Source organism: Cenococcum geophilum (genome assembly GCF_001692895.1).
Source record: "Cenococcum geophilum 1.58 unplaced genomic scaffold K441scaffold_5, whole genome shotgun sequence".
NCBI classification, from domain to species: Eukaryota; Fungi; Ascomycota; class Dothideomycetes; order Gloniales; family Gloniaceae; genus Cenococcum; species Cenococcum geophilum.
In genome coordinates this window covers 2,780,346-2,799,442 of record NW_027137563.1, presented here as the reverse complement: position 1 = coordinate 2,799,442, position 19,097 = coordinate 2,780,346, and the positions used below count along the sequence as shown (strand labels likewise).

The 19,097-nt window shown below is 46.0% G+C and overlaps 7 protein-coding genes across 7 annotated transcripts; 4 read left to right on the top strand and 3 right to left on the bottom strand.

Annotated features, from left to right (window-relative positions):
- Positions 1-3,018: 3,018 nt before the first annotated feature.
- K441DRAFT_674027 (amidase signature enzyme) lies at positions 3,019-5,036 on the bottom strand (the record flags this gene model as incomplete). Its single annotated transcript, XM_067650705.1, has 5 exons — positions 3,019-3,428; positions 3,484-3,675; positions 3,741-3,860; positions 3,919-4,045; positions 4,104-5,036. The coding sequence occupies 5 exons, from the start codon at positions 5,034-5,036 to the stop codon at positions 3,019-3,021; spliced, it is 1,782 nt and encodes a 593-aa protein (XP_067508573.1).
- A 3,793-nt stretch (positions 5,037-8,829) lies between these two features.
- K441DRAFT_674026 (uncharacterized protein) lies at positions 8,830-10,949 on the top strand (the record flags this gene model as incomplete). Its single annotated transcript, XM_067650704.1, has 3 exons — positions 8,830-9,004; positions 9,057-10,519; positions 10,743-10,949. 3 exons carry the CDS (start codon positions 8,830-8,832, stop codon positions 10,947-10,949), a joined length of 1,845 nt encoding a protein of 614 aa, XP_067508572.1.
- Positions 10,950-10,971: 22 nt separating this feature from the next.
- Positions 10,972-12,143, bottom strand: K441DRAFT_603310 (uncharacterized protein; the record flags this gene model as incomplete). The annotated part of the gene is made up of 3 exons (XM_067645298.1): positions 10,972-11,467; positions 11,522-11,790; positions 11,846-12,143. The coding sequence occupies 3 exons, from the start codon at positions 12,141-12,143 to the stop codon at positions 11,165-11,167; spliced, it is 870 nt and encodes a 289-aa protein (XP_067508571.1). The 3' UTR covers positions 10,972-11,164.
- Positions 12,144-12,618: 475 nt separating this feature from the next.
- K441DRAFT_257147 (uncharacterized protein) lies at positions 12,619-13,622 on the top strand. Its single transcript, XM_067640805.1, has 4 exons — positions 12,619-13,147; positions 13,222-13,401; positions 13,465-13,492; positions 13,562-13,622. The coding sequence occupies exons 1-3, from the start codon at positions 12,709-12,711 to the stop codon at positions 13,479-13,481; spliced, it is 636 nt and encodes a 211-aa protein (XP_067508570.1). The 5' UTR covers positions 12,619-12,708; the 3' UTR covers positions 13,482-13,492; positions 13,562-13,622.
- A 71-nt stretch (positions 13,623-13,693) lies between these two features.
- K441DRAFT_693246 (uncharacterized protein) lies at positions 13,694-14,385 on the bottom strand (the record flags this gene model as incomplete). The annotated part of the gene is made up of 1 exon (XM_067652633.1): positions 13,694-14,385. Exon 1 carries the CDS (start codon positions 14,225-14,227, stop codon positions 13,694-13,696), a length of 534 nt encoding a protein of 177 aa, XP_067508569.1. The 5' UTR covers positions 14,228-14,385.
- Positions 14,386-14,745: 360 nt separating this feature from the next.
- K441DRAFT_703091 (uncharacterized protein) lies at positions 14,746-16,785 on the top strand (the record flags this gene model as incomplete). The annotated part of the gene is made up of 4 exons (XM_067653449.1): positions 14,746-15,236; positions 15,341-15,447; positions 16,241-16,503; positions 16,558-16,785. The coding sequence occupies exons 1-4, from the start codon at positions 15,049-15,051 to the stop codon at positions 16,783-16,785; spliced, it is 786 nt and encodes a 261-aa protein (XP_067508568.1). The 5' UTR covers positions 14,746-15,048.
- Positions 16,786-18,213: 1,428 nt separating this feature from the next.
- Positions 18,214-18,957, top strand: K441DRAFT_653492 (uncharacterized protein; the record flags this gene model as incomplete). Its single annotated transcript, XM_067647549.1, has 1 exon — positions 18,214-18,957. A coding segment is annotated over exon 1 (347 nt), but the record flags the coding sequence as incomplete, so codon positions are not given.
- Between the last annotated feature and the right edge of the window lie 140 nt (positions 18,958-19,097).

Sequence of the window (19,097 nt, the reverse complement as noted above, 5' to 3'; positions counted from 1 at the left end):
GGCTATACTACCGTTACCTATAATAAAAGTAGATAAGATATTTAGCTTACTAACTTTGTTTTTATTAAACTAGAGAATAAAGGGCCTAAACTAGATAAGTTAGCGCTATATATAATTATATTAATAATATAAGGGAAGTAAAATTAGTACGGTAAGGTTAAGTATATAAGCTATATACGGAACACTAACCCTATTCTCTACCCCCTCTCTATAATAGCCTTCTACTTCTTTAACCACTAGGGTAAAAATAGCGCTAAGAGCTTTTTATCCTTTTAGTAGCTAGAGGACTACTATAACCTATATATCTTCCCTAGTAGTATTAAAGTACCGTAATAGCCGCTAAGCTATTATACGCAGTTTAAATAGAATAAAAAGATATTTTAGGGGGTAGGAATTTACTTAAAGGAGAAAATCTATAGCGCCTATAAGTAGAGCGTCTAGTATACTAAACTTAGCGGCGTTAAGGAGATCTAAATTAAATAGGCTAGACGCTATAATATAGACGCGATAATAGGAGCCTACCTTAGCTACTTACTCTATATATTTATATAGTTAATTACTAGCTTCCTAAAGAAAGGAAAGGGCTATTTTTTTCCCGCATATAGGAGGTGCTAAAGAAGGCCCTCTATTTAAAGATATAGCCTAAGATTAATATCTGGCTAAAACGCATAAAGGCCTACTACCTAGGTAGGGCCAATAATAAGGTTATACGGCTTAACCTTAACGTAATTCACCAGCTAGTGGTGGCCACTACTAAGTAGTGGCCCCACCAAAACTCATAGCGCTAAAAATGCGAATTGCTTAACCACGAATAAATATATTTGGTGTAGCTATATAATACATGCTTATTTAACGTCTAGAGCACATACATGCTATATATTCTGAAAAACCCGTTGCGTGTCGCGAGTTTTTGATAAGGGCTACTACTTGGTGGTAGCTACCACTAGCTAGTAAATTACGTTATAGGCTTAGGATTTCTACGCCTCTTTTATACGCTTAGGGTAATCCTATTATAGGACTTAGTAATCCTACGTAAGTAGTTCCTACTCTACCCTTTATAAAAGAATCCCCTTTTTAGCTGCGAGGGGTATTAGAGGTTTACTATATAGGTAAAAAGCTTGCTAGCTAATGTAGTTACGCTAGATAAGCTAATAATGCGGAAATACTAGCCCGCCTATAAGGCCGTAACTAAGCTAAAATATAAAGCCGCAATCTCTAAGATAAAGGGGGTTTAATTACGCGTATAGACGATTTTAGAACGCCTTAGCGAGATAGAAAGGTTATTAGCATTATTTATACCTATATAGATTTAGTAAGGGAAGACGGGTATTTAAATAGGGCCTACGGAGTCCGTATATCTACCTTTAGGCGAGCCCACACTATCTACTATAACGTTTACTATATCTGCGCCGCCTGCTTAGCTATCTATAATATCCGTACTACCTACTTAGCTGTTTATAATATCCGCACCATCCACTTAGCCGTTTATAATATCCATACTATCCGCTTAACTGTCTATAATATCCGTATTATCTATTTAGCCGTTTACAATATCTATACTACCTGTTTAGCCATCTACTATATCTGCATCGCCCCTACTAGCGTAAGTATAAGCTAATACTTAACTATCTTTCCTATTTATCCTTAACCTATAGGCGCCGCTAAGGAAATATAAAATGCTTTAAGGCGGTAATTTAGTCTTCTAGCTTTAGACTAAGTAAACTTTAGGGCTAGCGGGTAGGCCGTTAATTAAAGCTCTTAATTACTACTAGGGGGTACGCTAGTAGGTTAACGGCGAGGCTATATTCTATAGCCGTCACTATAAAATAATTAAGGATATAAGACGGCGCGTAAAAGACGGTACGGTAAAAGATAAGAGATAGGCTATTAACTAGCTAGAATAGCTACAAGGCCGGCGTTCTTTAGATTGGCTTTATAAAAATATCTAACTACTAACTAGCCCTTAGGGTAGGGGAGGGAAAGGGAGGGAAAGGCTCCGTATTAAGTAGTATATATATATATATATATATAATACTATTTTACTATAGGACTACTGTAGTAACTAAGACGCCTTAATATAGGACTCTACTAGTAACTAAGACGTTTTAATATAGGACTATACCGTAGCGACTAAGACGCCTTAATATAGGACTATACTTTAGTAACCAAGACGTCTTAATATAGGACTGCACTATAGTAACTAAGACGCCTTAATGTAGGAATAGAGCCCGTTTAGGTGTTGTAAATTTAGAGTAACATTACGCGACCGTCCAGAAGTACCGATCTAACACAAATTATGTACCTTTTCGCCCAAAATCGCGTGCGAAAGTACTCGGGGGCGGTTGCTGCGCGACCTCGTGCGGGGTTCGGGCGCGTTATCAGCAGGGGTGGCCCTAACCTCGTATTAACCTGGGTCGTAACCGCGCCAAATCAGCCCCCCCGATATGTGATAGGTATTGCCATACCTACTCTTTACTATATCGTCCTCTTCTATTAACTCTTCTGTGACTTATACTCGGCTTACCTGCTCCCTACCGTACACCTAGGCAATATGCCTTACAATTTAACTATAAAAGTTAATAGATTTTAATATAAGAGGTTCCTATTAGGAAGCGAGTTATAGTTAATAAAAAAACTATAAGATAAAAGGACTTCTAAATTTCGATCCTATAGTACTAAGACTTTCTAAATTAATATTGTAAATAATAAGCAGTATAATCCTAATATAAAATAGAACTCAGCGACGCAAATTTTAACTCATTCATATACTAGATAAAAATACGTTTCCGACATATCTGACTATATTCCAAACTCCTATAGCACCGTGATCGTTAAGTGGTACTCCACTAAAAAAGTCCTATCCAAGTGCAAATCAGCTAATCACCCCAAGTAACGCTTTTACAGAGACGTCGATCCAGTAACGACCGAATATCCACCAATCCGCCCATCCCGAAACCCCATACCCGCTCGCTTAAAGAGTACAATGAATACTTCCACGATATCGTGTCCGGTCCATATTCATCGCGAAAATGCCTCTTCAGCATCATCTCCAAGTCCCCTAAATGCAACTCTTCCGTTGCCCCTCAATACTTCACACACTGTTTCCGGGCTAAGCACATATCCTGACTTTCTCCACCTCACGTTCAGCCAATCTGCTAAGGCGTCCGCGGAACAGCTGAATCGTCTCGTGTCCCATTCGTGCAAAATTAGATCAACAATTGGACGATCTGGAAGGAGCTCCTCATTCGGAGATTGTAGCGGTACTGAAGAAAGTGGGAGGGGTAGAGCCCGTAGTGGGAATGTGGCTTCGTATGCCGTGAGGAAATGAAGGAGAAGGTGTTCGGTATGCGGAGGTGAGGTGAGGATTATGCCGAATGGTTGGCCGTTAAGCTTCAGGGCGCCAAGTGGAGCCACTGCTGTTGGGCAGCCTGAGGGAATTATTAGTCCCGTTCTTAGTAGAAACGAAATTAGAATTAAAAACACCTGCTGCGGCAGCTAAAGAGGATAACGCTGTATCTCCAGGAGCAGCAATGACGTCTATTTGATGTTCTTCGAATAGTCTATCGAGTCCTTCGCGGCCACCGACATGTTGGAGGTGCGACCTTGCTGCCTGTACTTGCTCTTTTAGAGTACCAGATTGAAGTACTGCCATGAGGTCGTCTTGATTCGGGGAGGCTACATAGGAAGGTTAATAAAACTTTGATTGAAGATCTGTATATATATATATTGGGGTTACAAACATGGTGGTAATGTTAGCTCTGGGTGTTCGAGGTTGAAGTTAATGATTTCAGCGAGCGAATGCACTTTTGTTTGGTCAAAGTGTCTGATAAATTCGGCCAAGCGGTCCTTGAATTCATGATCTAAGAATATAGTTAGCTGTTCCATTCCATTTGTAAACTGTTCCAGAGAGTAGCTTACAGACGATAGGTTCGAAGCTATTCCGGTCATCCAGATTCAGACTGGATAGTGCTGGAAGCTCTACTGGATATGCCACATCGACTCCCATTTCGATCAGGGTATTGATCACAGATTCGTATTTCCCCCTCTGAATGGTAAGGAAGTTAGCAATCCCGCTCTTGATCACTTAGAATTCTGAAATGTACCATGAATTTCTCCGCATCTGCATTGATACGACCGCTCTTCATCCAAGACCTCCAAATTGTTGGCTCCGTAAAACCAATGCGCAAACCTCCCCAGTCTTCCTTAATTTTAAAATAATGACTGACCGTCCTAGTGCCATGCTCGTGACGAGATGGTAACATAAGAGCATCCATAAGATGCACAAGGTCTTTTGCTGACTTCGCCATACCGCCTGCAGTATCGAAAGTCTTGCTCAGAGTGAACACGCCGTCCATGGGAATCTCACCAATAGTTGGCTTAAGGGCGTATAGCGCGGCTCGATTCGCTGGAGTTATCAAAGACCCGATCGTGTCCGTCCCAATACCAAGTGTGCTGAAGCCAGCAGCTACGCTTACCGCTGATCCAGTTGAAGATCCTCCAGGCGCAGAGAGTTCCCAATGCAACTTTTTCTTGGCAATGTGTCTTGCGATGTATGGAGACCGTGTTTGCCCACCTACAGCAGACCAGCCTGGTGGCATAAGTGGTGTTTTCAAACCGCAAAACTCGGTAAGGTTGGCCTTCCCTAATATGATCATTCCCTTCCGGGTCAAGCGGTCAACGATGGTTGCATTCTTTTTCGGAACACATCCCACAAATGCGTATGAACCAACTGTTGTATCCATTCCTAGACTTCGGTCTGTCATGATGTTGTCCTTCACGACAATGGGAATGCCATGTAGTGGGCCTCTCAGCCTACCATGTGCGCGCTCGCTGTCAAGTTGTCTAGCTATCTTGAGCAGTTCGTGTCTGGGAGCCACGGATATCAGTGCCCGAAGCTGCCTGCCTCGTCTGTTGTGCTGCTCGATCTGTGCAAGGTAGGTCTCGATGATTTCCACGCTCGTTAAAATATTTCCCGATAGTAGTTCCTGCAGCTCCCAAGCCGTTGTTACCAGCGGGTTAAACTCCGGGATCGACATGTCGTTAGACGATGTAAATATTTCCTTCTTACCTTCATAAGTGAAGATTTTTGGAAGCTCTGGGTCGATGTTAGGGGCAAGTATATTCTTGAGGGGACGAATTGGCGCAAACATCTTCATTTGTGTGACGAAAGATGTGTTAGTGAAGGATGGCTGCTGTCAGACTTTAATATATGTGCAGCGCTGCACAAGCGCAAGGGCTGCTGTGCGGTCCACCTAGGCTCGCTGTATACGAAGACTATGTAGTCCCTGAGCTAAAGAGGCATTCAGGGGGTAATCTAAGGATTTAGTGCGGCGCAGTTGATGTTCAAAACAAATATCGAATATAGTTCAACGGACAGCAAATTGTGCTGTGAAGAAACAAGCGTGGTTGACATAGACTTCATCCTGAGTCAGGAAGAGAATTAAACTCACATCGCGACCTGGAAACGGGACGCGGGGTCATTCTAAATATGAGTATCACTTGCAGCATCCTCGCATCCATCTTTACGCGGCTCGGTCCTGGCTCGAGATTGATAGACAACGTGGTTGCGAGGGGTGGAAGAGGCTTGTGTGTTATGGGGCTGGGTGGCTGCGATATGATACAGACCGTTGAAGAATTTGGGAAGAGGCGTTCCGCTTTGGGGATAGGCCGACCCCAGACATCTTTTATACAAGTTATCTTCTTTCGTCGTCGTAGGACGAATCGTATATTCCTACATTACTCCTACATTACTCCTACATTACTCCTACATTTTCTTTACCTTAATTATATAATTGGTAATAGCTTATGTTGTGGCGTCTCTCGTCTTTGATGGGCAGTTCTGGACAGGACTGCAGGTCCGCAGGAACCGCCGATGGGCTTGATCTTAGTGTGCCTGTTCTGCCCAATAACGGTATATGATTTGTTCCGGATTATTTCTGCCTTAATAGAGCGGTTTTTCTGGAAAATGAGGATCGTCAAACCACCTGCCGCATATAGGTAGTATGCTGGTTAGTAAAAGGATGCCGTCGATTGAGGTTATACACAAGGGTTCCTTACAATTGCACTATACCCAATTCATCTGATATCAAGCGTCTCATCGCGATCTCGCCTCGTCGCCCGAATCTGACGTGTTTGGTGGTTTTGTATCAAAGCCTCCTTCGTGTATAACGCCCGAATCAATGAGCCACTTCTTTAGATGGCAAATCAAAGCCGAGTTTCAGTGATAGAGGAGGTGGCGTTCGGGCGCCTGATCCTCGTGCTTGAGGCTCCTGCTGACTCGAATTTGCCATTACAATCACCGGGGTGAGGTCTGTGAGTGCGGTCTTGCCACACCCACCAAATTTGAATTGCCATCAACATATCCACAACAAAGACATTTTTTATCATTATCTATATTTTGCAGGGCTAAAGCAAGGTCTTTGCTATTATATTCATACCTTTTTTAGTTAATTTGGTTTGTGTTTTAATGGTGCAGGCCTAATTAATAATTTCTGCTCTGGTGCCTTAACCGAACTCACAAACCTCACCCCGGTGCAATCGGTATCTAGCCGCTCAGATGCTTGATAGGAGGTCATTAAAATACAAGGCGGTGATAGAAAAGGAAGACGCGTCTTCCGCGGTCGCGTCGTCGCGACTACCTCGCGCCCCCGCGAGGTTCAAATAGCCTCATCGCCGCGGGCACTACCCAATTAACTACACCTTATACGGCAAGTGTATTGACCATCCACCTGCTTGGCAAGAATTAAGCAAGCCGCCTCATTTTACTGTGCAAGCCTCGTACAAGGGGTGGGCAGGAGGGTAGCAAGGGTAAGATCAAAGCGCCTTGTCCATTCGGGCAGGTGCCGTAGCAGGATTGCCAGAAAAACCGCTCTAATACGGAACAATGTCGTGTATTCCAGAATAAACGACTCACTACGAAATAGATAACCCCTGAGCTAGGCCCAATTAAAGTAATTGTAGAGCCAAGCCGTCCTACACGAGTCAAGGTCCCGCGAATCGCTTGAAATCGGCTCACAAAGGACGCCCAAAGAACGTCCAAAAGGCCCCAAATCGTAGCCAATGGAGCGCCCGTAATCAAGGTAATCCGACATCAATTTGGAGGTTGTTTGGCATGTTGTGTAGTTAAAGATATTCTGGAATGAGGCAATTGATCCGAAATCCAAACAATCAAAGCGATGCACGAGGACGATCTGTTCCGGAATGAGGCACAAAATAATCCGGAACGAGTCGTGTACCGGTATGAGTGCCTACACGAATCGGGGGCTTGGATAGGCACCACTGAGAGCTGCAGCCCAAATAAGTAATCCTTCCTTGGCTTTGCTGGTGATCCTTCTCCGCCCTTTCCGCTATATAGATTGCTCCCCGCTTGCCAAGCGAGATGTCCCATATACCCGGCCTGCTGAAACGTCGGCCCAATATAGAGTCTGACTGCCGCAGGGGCTTCCAGCTGAGGTTGACGGCGCTGCGTAGTGATTGAAAAGGCGCGCCTACTTAGGGAAAAGGAAGCTTTGGGGCCACTTCAGAGGGCGGAGTATGAGTAGTTTGAGGACAGGATGTAGCTGAGAGAGACTTCACCCTTATTGGCCAGTTGCAAAATTGGTTTATCCAGGGCTCCCAAGGTAGGTTGCGATCGCCTAGGTCATCAACAGACTTCTCTCTCGTCTCAACGGTCAGATGCACCTTCTACATGCCTTTACTCAGACCTCCTAGCAGCAGTAGCTCATCACTCCTTGTCCAACATTCCAGTATCTTGTTCGTTGCGGTGATCAAGGAAGACTTTCCGGCGGACAAAAGGCTCGCATTGCTAGGATCGGCTTTTTCATTACTATAAAGTTGTCTTTGTATCGTCAAGCATTTCAAAACTACCCCTGAGCCGACCACTTCGCTAAGGAGTTCCACTGAGCTGCTATAAAGCGAAAAGATGTATTACATTCCTTATTGTTTTTGCCATCAAAGTTGGCTTTGCTCGGCTGGAGTTGGAGGGTGGATAATGACACTTGTTCGTCTGTTTAATTGGTTTCTCTTGGAGCTTGCTCTGAATCATATACTATTTTTCTTTATCCTCTCGAGCCGATTGGAGGCCTGACCATCGGCAGTTGGCGGCTCTTGGGGATGGTACATGCATTTTACAGGCATGGTATTGCCTATTCTAAAGCCATGCAACAATTTTTTTCCCTGCCCATCCCGCTTAATAGTAGGAAACCCCAGAGCTCACTATTCGGCGTAGGAGAAGTAAATCACTGGCTAGAAGAACAACCATTGGAGGTCTCACGAAGGCTGACGCCAGCTAGACCATTTCAACATAGAGTTTGAAAGTGGAGCATTTGTAATCGAGATAGATCTGGTTACTAAATGGTTCTCTAGATCAGGGATTTGTTTATCTAAGCGTCATGATGAAGAAACTTGTCAACTCAGTGGTCTATGGGCAGTAGAAGTATTGTAGTCTAGGTAAACAGAATTCCACAACTCATTCTAGAAGATATCATAAACACTCGGACTTGTTCACAATATTTACAACACGGTCTATATCCCACTTTGTCTAATGACTCTATATCCTACTTTAACAATCTATTGATATTGATATTAAACCCGCTACCAAGGGCCCGACATGGCAAGCTATAACTTCGAAAGTACTTTCTTTCGACCCTCTTCGCCAACAACGGGTTTCCGTGGCATCAAGCAATTCTAGTGTTTCACTTCAATTCACTTCCACGCATTCACCGCCACGACTCGGCAGGTTGCAATGCTATTCACTACGCTTCCGTTCCAACTCCACCATGACTCGTTCATCTCCACGACTTCCTCCGCCCATCATAGAAGCACGACAAAATGGGGGACCAAGTCAATTCCACTACTTTCATCACTGGCGGATCTTTTGGCATGCAGCCTGAGGATGCAGTGAACAGCGAGCCCGCCGACACTCTAGCCGACAAAAAAGAGCTTAGCAACCCCCTTGAGACGAAATCCGTTCAACCGGCAGATGCAACAAAGGTTTTTGAACCTCGTAAGTCTGCTGCTCTGCACCTTTGGCCCTTTGCAATATCTAATATGTGAAGAATCAGTTAACCCACCACAACCTTCGCCATCGGTTGAAAGACAAAAACGCTTCAACAAGTCTCCGTTATTAGATCTTGTGAAAACCCCACCAAGGCTTCGCAAGTCTGAAATATGCTTCTCCCCAGATAGCGTTTTTGGGATTGATGTCGAGGTCATTGATCTGACAAGCGATGAGCCGAGTTCCATGTCATTCACTACATCACCGAGACATATCAGAACCCCAAGAACTCCTCAAACGACTTCTTTTGGTCACATGTTATCCCATCTTCAAAACGAGCCTGACACACCAACACATCGCCCCGCCTCTTCGGTCCCCCAGCGCCGGAAGCGTGATGTGTCTCCTCAGCCCCGCAAGTCTCGAAGCGGCAGAGATGCACAAGTGACGCAGGTTGCTCAGATTAGTTCAGCGACGACGGATCCAGGGCTTGCTTTCAAGACACCGCCACCGACACCATCTAGGCATTCACCTACCAAACCCGCCTCCATGGGACCTCCCAAAAGCGTGACTTTAACCCCTGCTCCAAATTCGAAGAATTTAGTCAGTCCTTTCATGGCTAACCCGTCCACGCCATCCATATGGGAATCTTCGAGGACAGTTTCACCTCTTGGTACCCTGGATTATGATCTACCCAAACTGATCCCATTCAGTTTGAAGACCCAAAACTGGACGCCTTGGGAAAGGAGCGAGTACTTTGACCTGTCGCACGAGCTTCTTGCCTCCTTTGATCACATTGGTTTCGCAAAACGCCACAATCGGCACCCCGCTGATGTGCTAGCGGTGTTTCAGGCGACGGTTGTCCGCCCGCTGCGGCAAGAGGCAGAAGCGAAGAAGCGCGGCGAAAGTGGAATGGCAGAGCTTTTGGCTCTGTTCTTGGATCATGGCACTACCCTCAGGACGTGGGCCCAAGGATCTGGATATGAAATTGCGGGCAAGTTGGAAGGCGTTTTCAGAGGCGAAGTTGTAGTGATTGGAGAAAACACTGTTGGAAAAGATTTAAAAGACGGAAAAGGTACTGACATGATCAGCAAATGTGGCAAAGAGAAAGTCGTTATACCTGTTCAAGTCCTCTCCTCCGAAGATTGGAAATATCTGAATTTGTATGCTCTAAATGAAGATCAGAAAGAGTTACTTGGGAGGCCAAAGAAGCAATATTTCAGGAAAGTGGAAAAGAATATGAGGAAGAAAGGCTACAACGCGAAGCCGGACACTCCTAGGAAGAAATATCCCTTCCCAAAAACGGACGATATTGTGATGATGTTGGACGATAACGCAATGCAAACAGCAGGATCAAAGGACTCAACAACCCCTCCCGGAAGTCCTTACATGTCCAACAACTGTTCTTCAGAGACTGTGAAAGAACTCACGGAAAGAATCAGGAGTGAGCTCAACGAGACCTCTGCGATGTTGATGAATGATGACGTTTTCAAGGAGAACCCGCATCTTTTCGATGAGTCTGGCAAGGTAAAGAGATTTTCGCTTTCTGGCGCGGGCAAAAACTCACTACTTATGAAATAAGGTGATAGTAGTGGGAGAGTAAAAACTGGCATTTACATGAATGAGTTGGGGTGGCCGTTGGGAGAGCTGAGTTGGTCTTCCTGCCGTTAGCAGGTGAGATATTTCAGGTGCTTGTTATTAACACACGCTTGGTGTTGAGTCCCTGAATGTTGCCCTATGCTGTATCCAGCGTAATGTTACAATTGCCGCTGCTTCCACTGCTTGGCTTTCTTTTGTTTTCGAATTGGGCCCGCAGCGTATTGGTGGGTACTCCCATAAGTGCTTCCCTCGAGGAGGAACTGAGCAGTTAGTCTTCCTTTTTGATACCTTGGCCGCAAACTTATCAATTGATGAGCGATACAATGGTTTGATTGTGGTTGCCTTACGGAATTTTTAGCTTTGCGATACCGCCTTGTTTCGGTAGTACATTCAGATATTGTAATTAAGGTTTATATTATAATAGTTCAGCAGGAATACGAAGTCCACAGTCTCGTAACAATCCTTCTTCCTCAATCTACATTTTATGTATGCGTTATGGTAAATAACCACAAGTGGAAAGAGGTGTGGGCCACCATGGATGCTCGGTATCAATTTAGTACCTCGATGAGTCTGCTATCCTCCGGCAGTGTTAGTGCTGCTTACAAAAACCACTTGAACAGATGCACACGCCGCAGTTGCAGCAAAGATCTCAACAGGCCGCGCATTTGTAAAGATAGCCAATGCAGTCGAAAAAAGGAAGGAGAAGGCTACAACGGCCCCAAGCCGTGAAGCTAGATTATGAATCAGGTACAGCACGAGAACGGCAATGAAGGGAAACAAGGTCGAGATGATGACGCTAAGAACTCGTGACAACCTAAAAAAATGTGCATCTTTCCACTCAACGAGTCCTACCTCTTCGTGGCCGGGAAGGGGAGTCTATGCAGTGGTGTCAGTCTGAAATAGGAGGGATATATTGAAGGTGAGGCCAACCCTCCAACGGTGTGTTCCCCTCTTATGAAGCCATGGCACGAGCTTCTCCGCCGTCAACCGAGTGATAACATCGAGGTTTTCTCTCAAGCTTGTAGAAACGGCGACCAAGTCGTCTCCATCACCGTCCCGCCATGGTGCTGCCTCTAGACCGCAGAGAAACCCCGCTCCACCAGAAAGATGTTTAAGCCATTGACGTAAGATTCCGAGGTCGTACTGATTTGCGCCAGGAAGCGCATTCACCTCTGCTTGCTGCAACAATGCAGCATCCGCTCCATCCGTCAGTGTAATATTAAATAGACACGCTGAGCCCGAGTGACAGCTTACTGTACTCCTTCAACTTTTCCCGAATCTCGAGAGCCTTTTGCCACTGTTGCGCCTGAAGGCCGTCCAACGGTTCGCTGAGCTTCAGGAATTCCTTCGCAAAGGCTCGTCGTCGCGGATCACTGGAGGTATGATCTTGCGACGTCAAGATATCGAATTGCAGCTCGAGGTCGATGAGTTCAGCCTGCATGTAGAGGAGGTTCCGCGCGTTCAGCACAGCGAATCGCTTGAACAGAGCCATACCAGGGTGCGGCCCCATCACCTTCGCCAGGCCAGGATAGCCCGTCTGTTTCTCTACCATTCTCTAGCTTTCTTAGCGGGCACTTCGGTCACGTATTGGTTTTCTACTTCTTTCTAATTCGAACTTATTGGACGGTTCAGCCTGGCCAGGCCAAGCCAAGCCAATACGATTGAAAGGGCGTTAAAACCGGTATACGTCCGTCTCAGCCTTGTCTGGTCAGATTATCATTTCTCTTCGAAAATGGCTGATAAAGGTTGGATATGGAGTGATACTCATATGGATTATTACTATGTTAGCAATAATGGCGCCTCGCTCATATATCACTGGGCAAAGCAATCCTTGCAGTCCAGCCAGCCTGTACAACCTTCGCCGTCTACCCAGGTGGCTCAACCTTCACAGTCGACCCAACCTGAAGCGATTACCCGAACACTTAATTCAAGGTAAAGAGCTATATTTTCATTATTTTATATGACCGTTGTATAATGTGAATGCGTCAAAGTGCTCTGCCTTTTCATCCTTCAAAATATACTCCGATAGGAATGTTCTTACAGCTAACTCTACACATTCTTCATCAAGGCCCCATTATGGTAGTTCTTCCTCCTACGAAAGTCGTAACAAGGAAAACATGGCCATGAATAACTCTGCTGAGAGGCCAGGGGCCCCCAGAAGTCTAAGCGACACTTCTACGAGTACAATGGTTCGCGATATAATAGTCAAGGATCACAGAGGTCAAGATAAATTCATGCGCGCAAGGTTGGATGTTGGATCAGATGCAAACTTCATGTCCGAGGAGAAGGCATTAATTCTCGGTCATAAGCTTGAGAGGTACAACGGACCAGACTTCAATATGGGCACCGGACAGCTCCGGCCTGCTTATCAAATCTATGCCACATGGACCTTCAATTTACCGGATAAAAGAAGTTCTAAAAGCTTCGACGACCGTTTCCTAGTTGTTAAAGATGCCACGTTCGATGTGGTTCTTGGTGAAATGGTTGTACTTGGGAAAGAAATTCTGCTAAAAAATCCAGAATTTTTCCTCCTAACCATAAACCCTGTTGGGAAGGGTATGCCTGCAGATTTATTCCTTGTACACGTACGACGGTCTTGGCTCCAAGTTCTGCTCTGACTTTCATTACAGATGAGGCAAGGCAGACAGAAGACGCTGCTCAACAGCGCAGGGCAGAGAATCGTATTGAAACAGAAAGGAGGACGCAAGAGCTAACCCGAGCACTGGAAGCTCCACCACCTCCTAACAATACATCAGGTGGCTGGAGATGGAGCGAAGCACAGCAAAGGTGGTATCGTTATGGGGCAAGTGGCACGTAAACCCCTTTCCGCTGTTCTAGTCAACGGTCACGCAAGACTAATCAATTAAGCTCAGGTATCGAGTGGGCCTGATGATATGTATTGTATGGCTTCGCTGCTTCTACCTCGACTTATTCCTTTTCAAGTCTTGTATATTGATTCCATTTTTATAGCACCTAGCTGTATAATATATTGGCACTTGAGAGAGTTATGTTCTCGTGATCTGGACCGTGCAACCTGGGCTTTCTCATCTTCTCCCATTCTCGGCATTCCTCCTCTCTACCAGCGCTCTCATGCAGAATCCCTCACTTCCCACCCTCCCCTCCTCTCCTTGCAATCTCCCTCATCAAAACCCCACTATCCCACCACGCCTTTCCCTCTGAAATCCACCTCCCATGCGTTCCTAACCCCTCCTCTGCCTCTCCCACCAAAAAACTCAGCAAGCGCGGCACAACCACCGGCTCCTCTTGTCTCATCCCACCTGCTCCTTTTAACCAAAAGCTCGTCTCCGTCTCCAATACCACTAAATCGCCCTTGCCCGCCCCCTCGACCTCTACATCCCGCGTGAGGCGGATCGAGAGGATGTTGTGTTTCAGGGCTGCGAAGGGACCGAAGAGCCCGCGCATCCAGGTCCAGATCGCGGCGCCACCAGAGTAGACAGTGCCGTCAGTGTTGTAGAAGGTGGCGTTGGGGTTGTAGTAGGTTGTGGAGGGGGCGGAGAGGTCGAGGGAGTCGACGCGGGCGGTATAGGATTCGAGGAAGGAGAGAGAGGGTTGGAGGCGTGTGGTTGGGGTGAAGGGGGTTGGGAAGGTGAGGAGGGTGGTGGTTGTGGTGGACATGTTTGGATTATGGAAGTTATGAAGAGGTTAGATATTTGGATAAGCTGGCAGCTCTTTCGACTTGTTAGTTGAGGTGTTGAGGAAAGTTGACGCTGTAAAGATTGTATGACTGTGGTATTGAAGGCAAAAGAAGCAGTTCCAAGATATATATACTCTCCATTGCAATACATCTAGGATATCCATGCCTAGGCATGGGTTATTAGACTTCCGCGACAGATATCACTGATTATTCTCATCGGAACTCTCCGGCATCGTGACGTGCCTACATTCGATTACGAGATATAACCGAACTACTCCCTTCCAAAATCGATACATGGAAACTGATGCAGCAAGATTTGCGATGACGACTTGGTGTTGCAGACCGAGGCGAAACCCAATTGGGCGCATGAGCTGCAGCAAAACCCCTGCTACCGAGGAGATGCACGACTAATCATCATGAAAACACCACCGACCACCAACCACGCTACCGGGAGCAGGGGTTTGAGTAATATGGCAGCTGCAGCGGCCCGAGGGGTGGCTGCAGCACTGTAAACCAAGCCTGGAAAAAAAGCCGGATGCGCTAAAAGATTATCAAGCGTCAGGTTGAAGATGGTATAAAGCAATGGAGGTCTCTCAGCTTTCGAGCCCATCATCAACAATCAACTCAGCATCTTCAGTAAACCGAAGCATCTTCTCAACCAATCAAGCACCAACCTCAAGGATTCAAGCACCGTCAAGCAAATCATCACCAGCCACAATAAACCAAGCCTCAACACTGCCTCACTCAATCACGAACCTTTGATATAATACCGTCTATCTCAATTCGTCTTTAATAACTCAAAATGGTCCACGCCGATCTCTTCTACCAGCCCGCCAAAGGCGAGACATCCGGTCTCCCTCACGACCCCTTCAAGAGCTTCGTTGTTCCGCGTCCCATCGGTTGGATTAGTACCAGGAGCAGAGATGGAAAGGATAACTTGGCGCCGTTTAGCCAGTTCACAAATGTTTCTTTTGATCCGCCAACGATCTTGTGAGTGTCATTTAAGCACCTTAAATTGCTCCGAGCCTAGTTCCCAAGACGGGATTGGTCAGTGGAAAATAGTGGGAAGAGACTTGACTGATGAGAATTTGCAGGTTCATCGCCCACCAATCGCTGTATAAGAAGCGCTCAAAGGACACCGTCATGAACTGCATCGAGACTAACGAGTTCGTCTGGAACATGCCTTCCAGTGATGTCACTGGTTAGGTTACTTTATTGGATCGGTTCGGTTATACCAAAATTCAAAGCCTAACCGGTTAGACGATTTTATTGGCTTAATCTGGATCGGTTCTGAAGCTTTAGCGATAACCAGGTAACCAGGAACCAGTAAGGCCTTAGTGGTAAGGATTTAGGTAAGGGCGAACGTCACCTAAGGGAGCCAAGCCTCGTCTATTGGCTCAAAATTGCCGTGTAGCAACGCCCGAGTTAATCCGTTAGAGGCTTTGTAGATAACCAGATCGATTAGATATAGTTAATTTGATGGAGTTGATGAAGTTAAGGTGGTTAATCCCAACCGCGTTATCCCCATCGCATCGCCTATATCACGTCACCTATAACGCGTCGCCTTTATTATTACTACCCTTATTACTGCCCTTATCGCGTTACCCTTATTACTGCCTATATACTGCCCTCATTGTTTTATAATTAACGACTAATCGTCGCTCAACACCATGCCAAGACTCGCGATAGTAAGTACGACGTTCTAATTTGCTTATTGATCGCCAATATCACTGCTGACATCCTGCAAGCTTTATAGGACCTCTATATACTATTTCATTACTTTATACAACTCCTCTGTACCTTCCTTAAGCACCTTTACCGCTTTATACACTATATTACTCCAAAATCTATATATCTTATCCGGTTGATCTGGTTTAACCGGTTACATAACCGGTTAGTAGCCTAAATTCGAATTTTGGATCGGTTTTGGCCTGATTTTTGTAACCTAACCTAACCGCTGACATCACTGATGCCTTCCTACGCTCTGCGCGAAGATGTCAACTCTTCCGCTCTCGAGACCTGGGACGACGAGTTTGAAGAAGGGCACATCACGAAAGCGAAATCTGTGCTCGTACGTCCCCCCCGCGTTTCTGATGCCCCGGTAGCCTTCGAGTGCCGCGTCCATTCGGTTGTTCGAGTCGCGAATGAGGCGCATGGCGATGACGTGTTTGGCCCGCATCTTGTTGGTAACTCGGATATCGTGATCGGAAGGGTACTCGGGATCCATGTGCGCGGCGAGTATATCACTGGCGATGGGGTAAGTTGAGCCTTTCGTCTTCTGAATCTCTGAGGCTGACCAGTTTTGAAATAGCTTTTCGATGTCCTGAAAGCGGCGCCGATTGCCCGGAATGGATATCATCAGTACACGCACATCAACCAGGTATGGGACATGCATATGAATATTCCGGCAGATGATAAAGTATCAGCCGGTGTGCTTGGAGGTGACATGAAGCCGTTTGTTCCAAAGCTTATTCAGGAAGGAAATAAAGACAGTAACGAGAAGGAGGAAGAGAAGGAGATCAAGCCTGCGACGGAATGAGTCAAGAATAATTAGGCTCTTGCTAATCGACTGTTAGATAATTTTCTCCTTGGTTGTTTCTTAGTGTATAATTAGATTAAAAATATTAATAATGATTTACGGTTGTCTTCCATGCCCAACATCCTTTGCTTCTTCTACATAACATTTTAGGGAGACTGGAAAATAGGGAAGGCCTTTCGGCATTATGGAGTATGACAGGAGGCAGCCTTTGCCAGGTATGATGCGGAGAGAAAAGCAAGTTCAGAAATCATTAGTAAGAGCGTCACAAGACTTGTCGTCTTCAAATCAGCAACTTTCCATTAAATTTACTAAAGAAGTGGCTACCGCATCTGAATTTAAGGGAGAGCTTGCCTTGAGGGTAATGCAAGCCTGTTAGCTAAAATATTGGCGTGACGATTGTAAGGCTTGATTGAGAGATAATGCCTCGACACTGCGTGTAGTAGAATGCGATGTAACCCCAGCACGAGCTATATCGAGACATGCCGAATCCCTTGCAGTCACCATCAGATAAATTCAATTAGAGTGCATCTAGAACCTTCTCAGCTCTTCAAATCTAGTCGATCTGGTCCTGTGTTTTGACCGGGTTGCTCTTGGACATATTCCTTCCGTATGGACACTTTCCACTTGCCTCACAGCAGTTGCCCGGGAGGTGTTCAAACAATCTTGGCAGAAGACTGAAGGATATAATCTCGTCGTCACCCATTTTTCTCTTCTTCTTCTTTTACATCGCAGCGAACAGCTCTTATCCATCGGTCGGCTTCCTTCACCCGCTTCTCGTTGCATTGAATGGCCATCCACTAACTTCTTCATCAATCCTAGGCATCATTAACCCAAGTTGCGGCTTGTTCTCGTGTGGTATGTCTTCCACTTGACATGGTGAACTGACGTTGGCCCCTCAGAACTTCGAAGCATCAGTTCCTTCCCTTTGCTTGTCGTTCAGGTGAGTCTTTCATCCCTCACCCCAATTGATATGCTTTCACTGACTTTGATCATCTTCAAGGAACGCGATTTCATACCCGCAAGCAAAGACACGGCCACCATGATCAGAGCATTCTTGGTAAGTCTTCTGTCCTTCTGCTCTTCCAGTAGACCTTCAATCGACGTGCCCTTGGCTCAACGCCTCTTCAAAGTGTCCATACTTTCTTAATTTCCCTTGCCCATGGCCCACTCACATACCTCATATATTTTTCACTTCGCCTTTCTTGTCGGTCCTGCCGAACGGACGATCAAGAATGAGAACTCTGTCTTGTTGAAATGAGGCATTGGAGCCTCTATATACAAGAGGTAGATGAGTCACAGGCACTCTTGATCTAACCTTGATATAGTAGTGATCGACACCAGGCCGACAGGTCTACACAGCGTCGCGAACACGCCTCATGTTACCACGGCTTCGGAACGCATTCAGCTTTTCAATTTTTGCCGTCTTTGTGAGACTTGTCTAACCATTCCATGCCGTGTAGTCCCTCGCTATCGCGGCCCAACTCCTTACACCTACCTCTGCGAGACGTTCAAAGATCACGATCTCACCTTTTGTCAGTCTTCACTGCACAGGCCCTCAGTCGGGCAAAGATTTCGCCATCAAGGAAAATGCCATGATGCTGACATCCAAAGCTTCTACATGTCCATATACAAGCATAAAAGTCGTGGCAAATGGCAGAATCCAGATCAGAACTGTACCCTCGTAGCTTACGACTCCAGAGGGGTGTGTTGGGTCTACACTTTACACGGACATTGCAAGCCGCATGTAAATCTTATGTGGTTAGCCCGATTAGGCTGACCATGGCTACTCTGATTACAAGCACATTGACCGCGATCGCCAAAACTACCTTGATCACAAGACCCTTAACAACGATGGCCATCTCAAGCATTTCTAAACATGGAGGCAAGCGTAACGATGCACAACCCAGGTCAGGCCTCGAACCATTTACGATTATCAACTGGCGCGAAGTCGAATCAAACAGGCTAGACCAACGTGAGGTGGGGAAACCGACCATTGACTGAAGTCAACCTCTCATCCTAGTCAATCTTCCCATGCAAGCTCCCCGGTGGTGCCTCATTTTACTTCCACTTCCACCCATTCTGCTGGTTTAGCTAGGCCTGGAGCTATGATTGCTTTTGGTAGACCCCCCATAGGCTGGCTCGAACCAGGAAACCGGCCTGAGGGTAATGGCTCTGACACTGATGATCTAAGCTTTCGACGATAGTAAGTGTCTTGGTCTCATCTCATCGATTCTTATCGATTTTCTTGCTGTAGCTTCTCAGCGAGATACACTATTACAAGGGTCCGCAATAAGGGCGAAAAAGATGAATTC

What these genes read in the sequence shown, in the direction of transcription:
- K441DRAFT_257147 (XM_067640805.1), top strand. Translation starts at nt 12,709, where the DNA reads ATGGCCATGAATAACTCTGCTGAGAGGCCAGGGGCCCCCAGAAGTCTA. An exon ending in CATAAACCCTGTTGGGAAGG is followed by an intron (nt 13,148 to 13,221) that starts GTATGCCTGCAG and finishes CTTTCATTACAG; the next exon opens with ATGAGGCAAGGCAGACAGAA.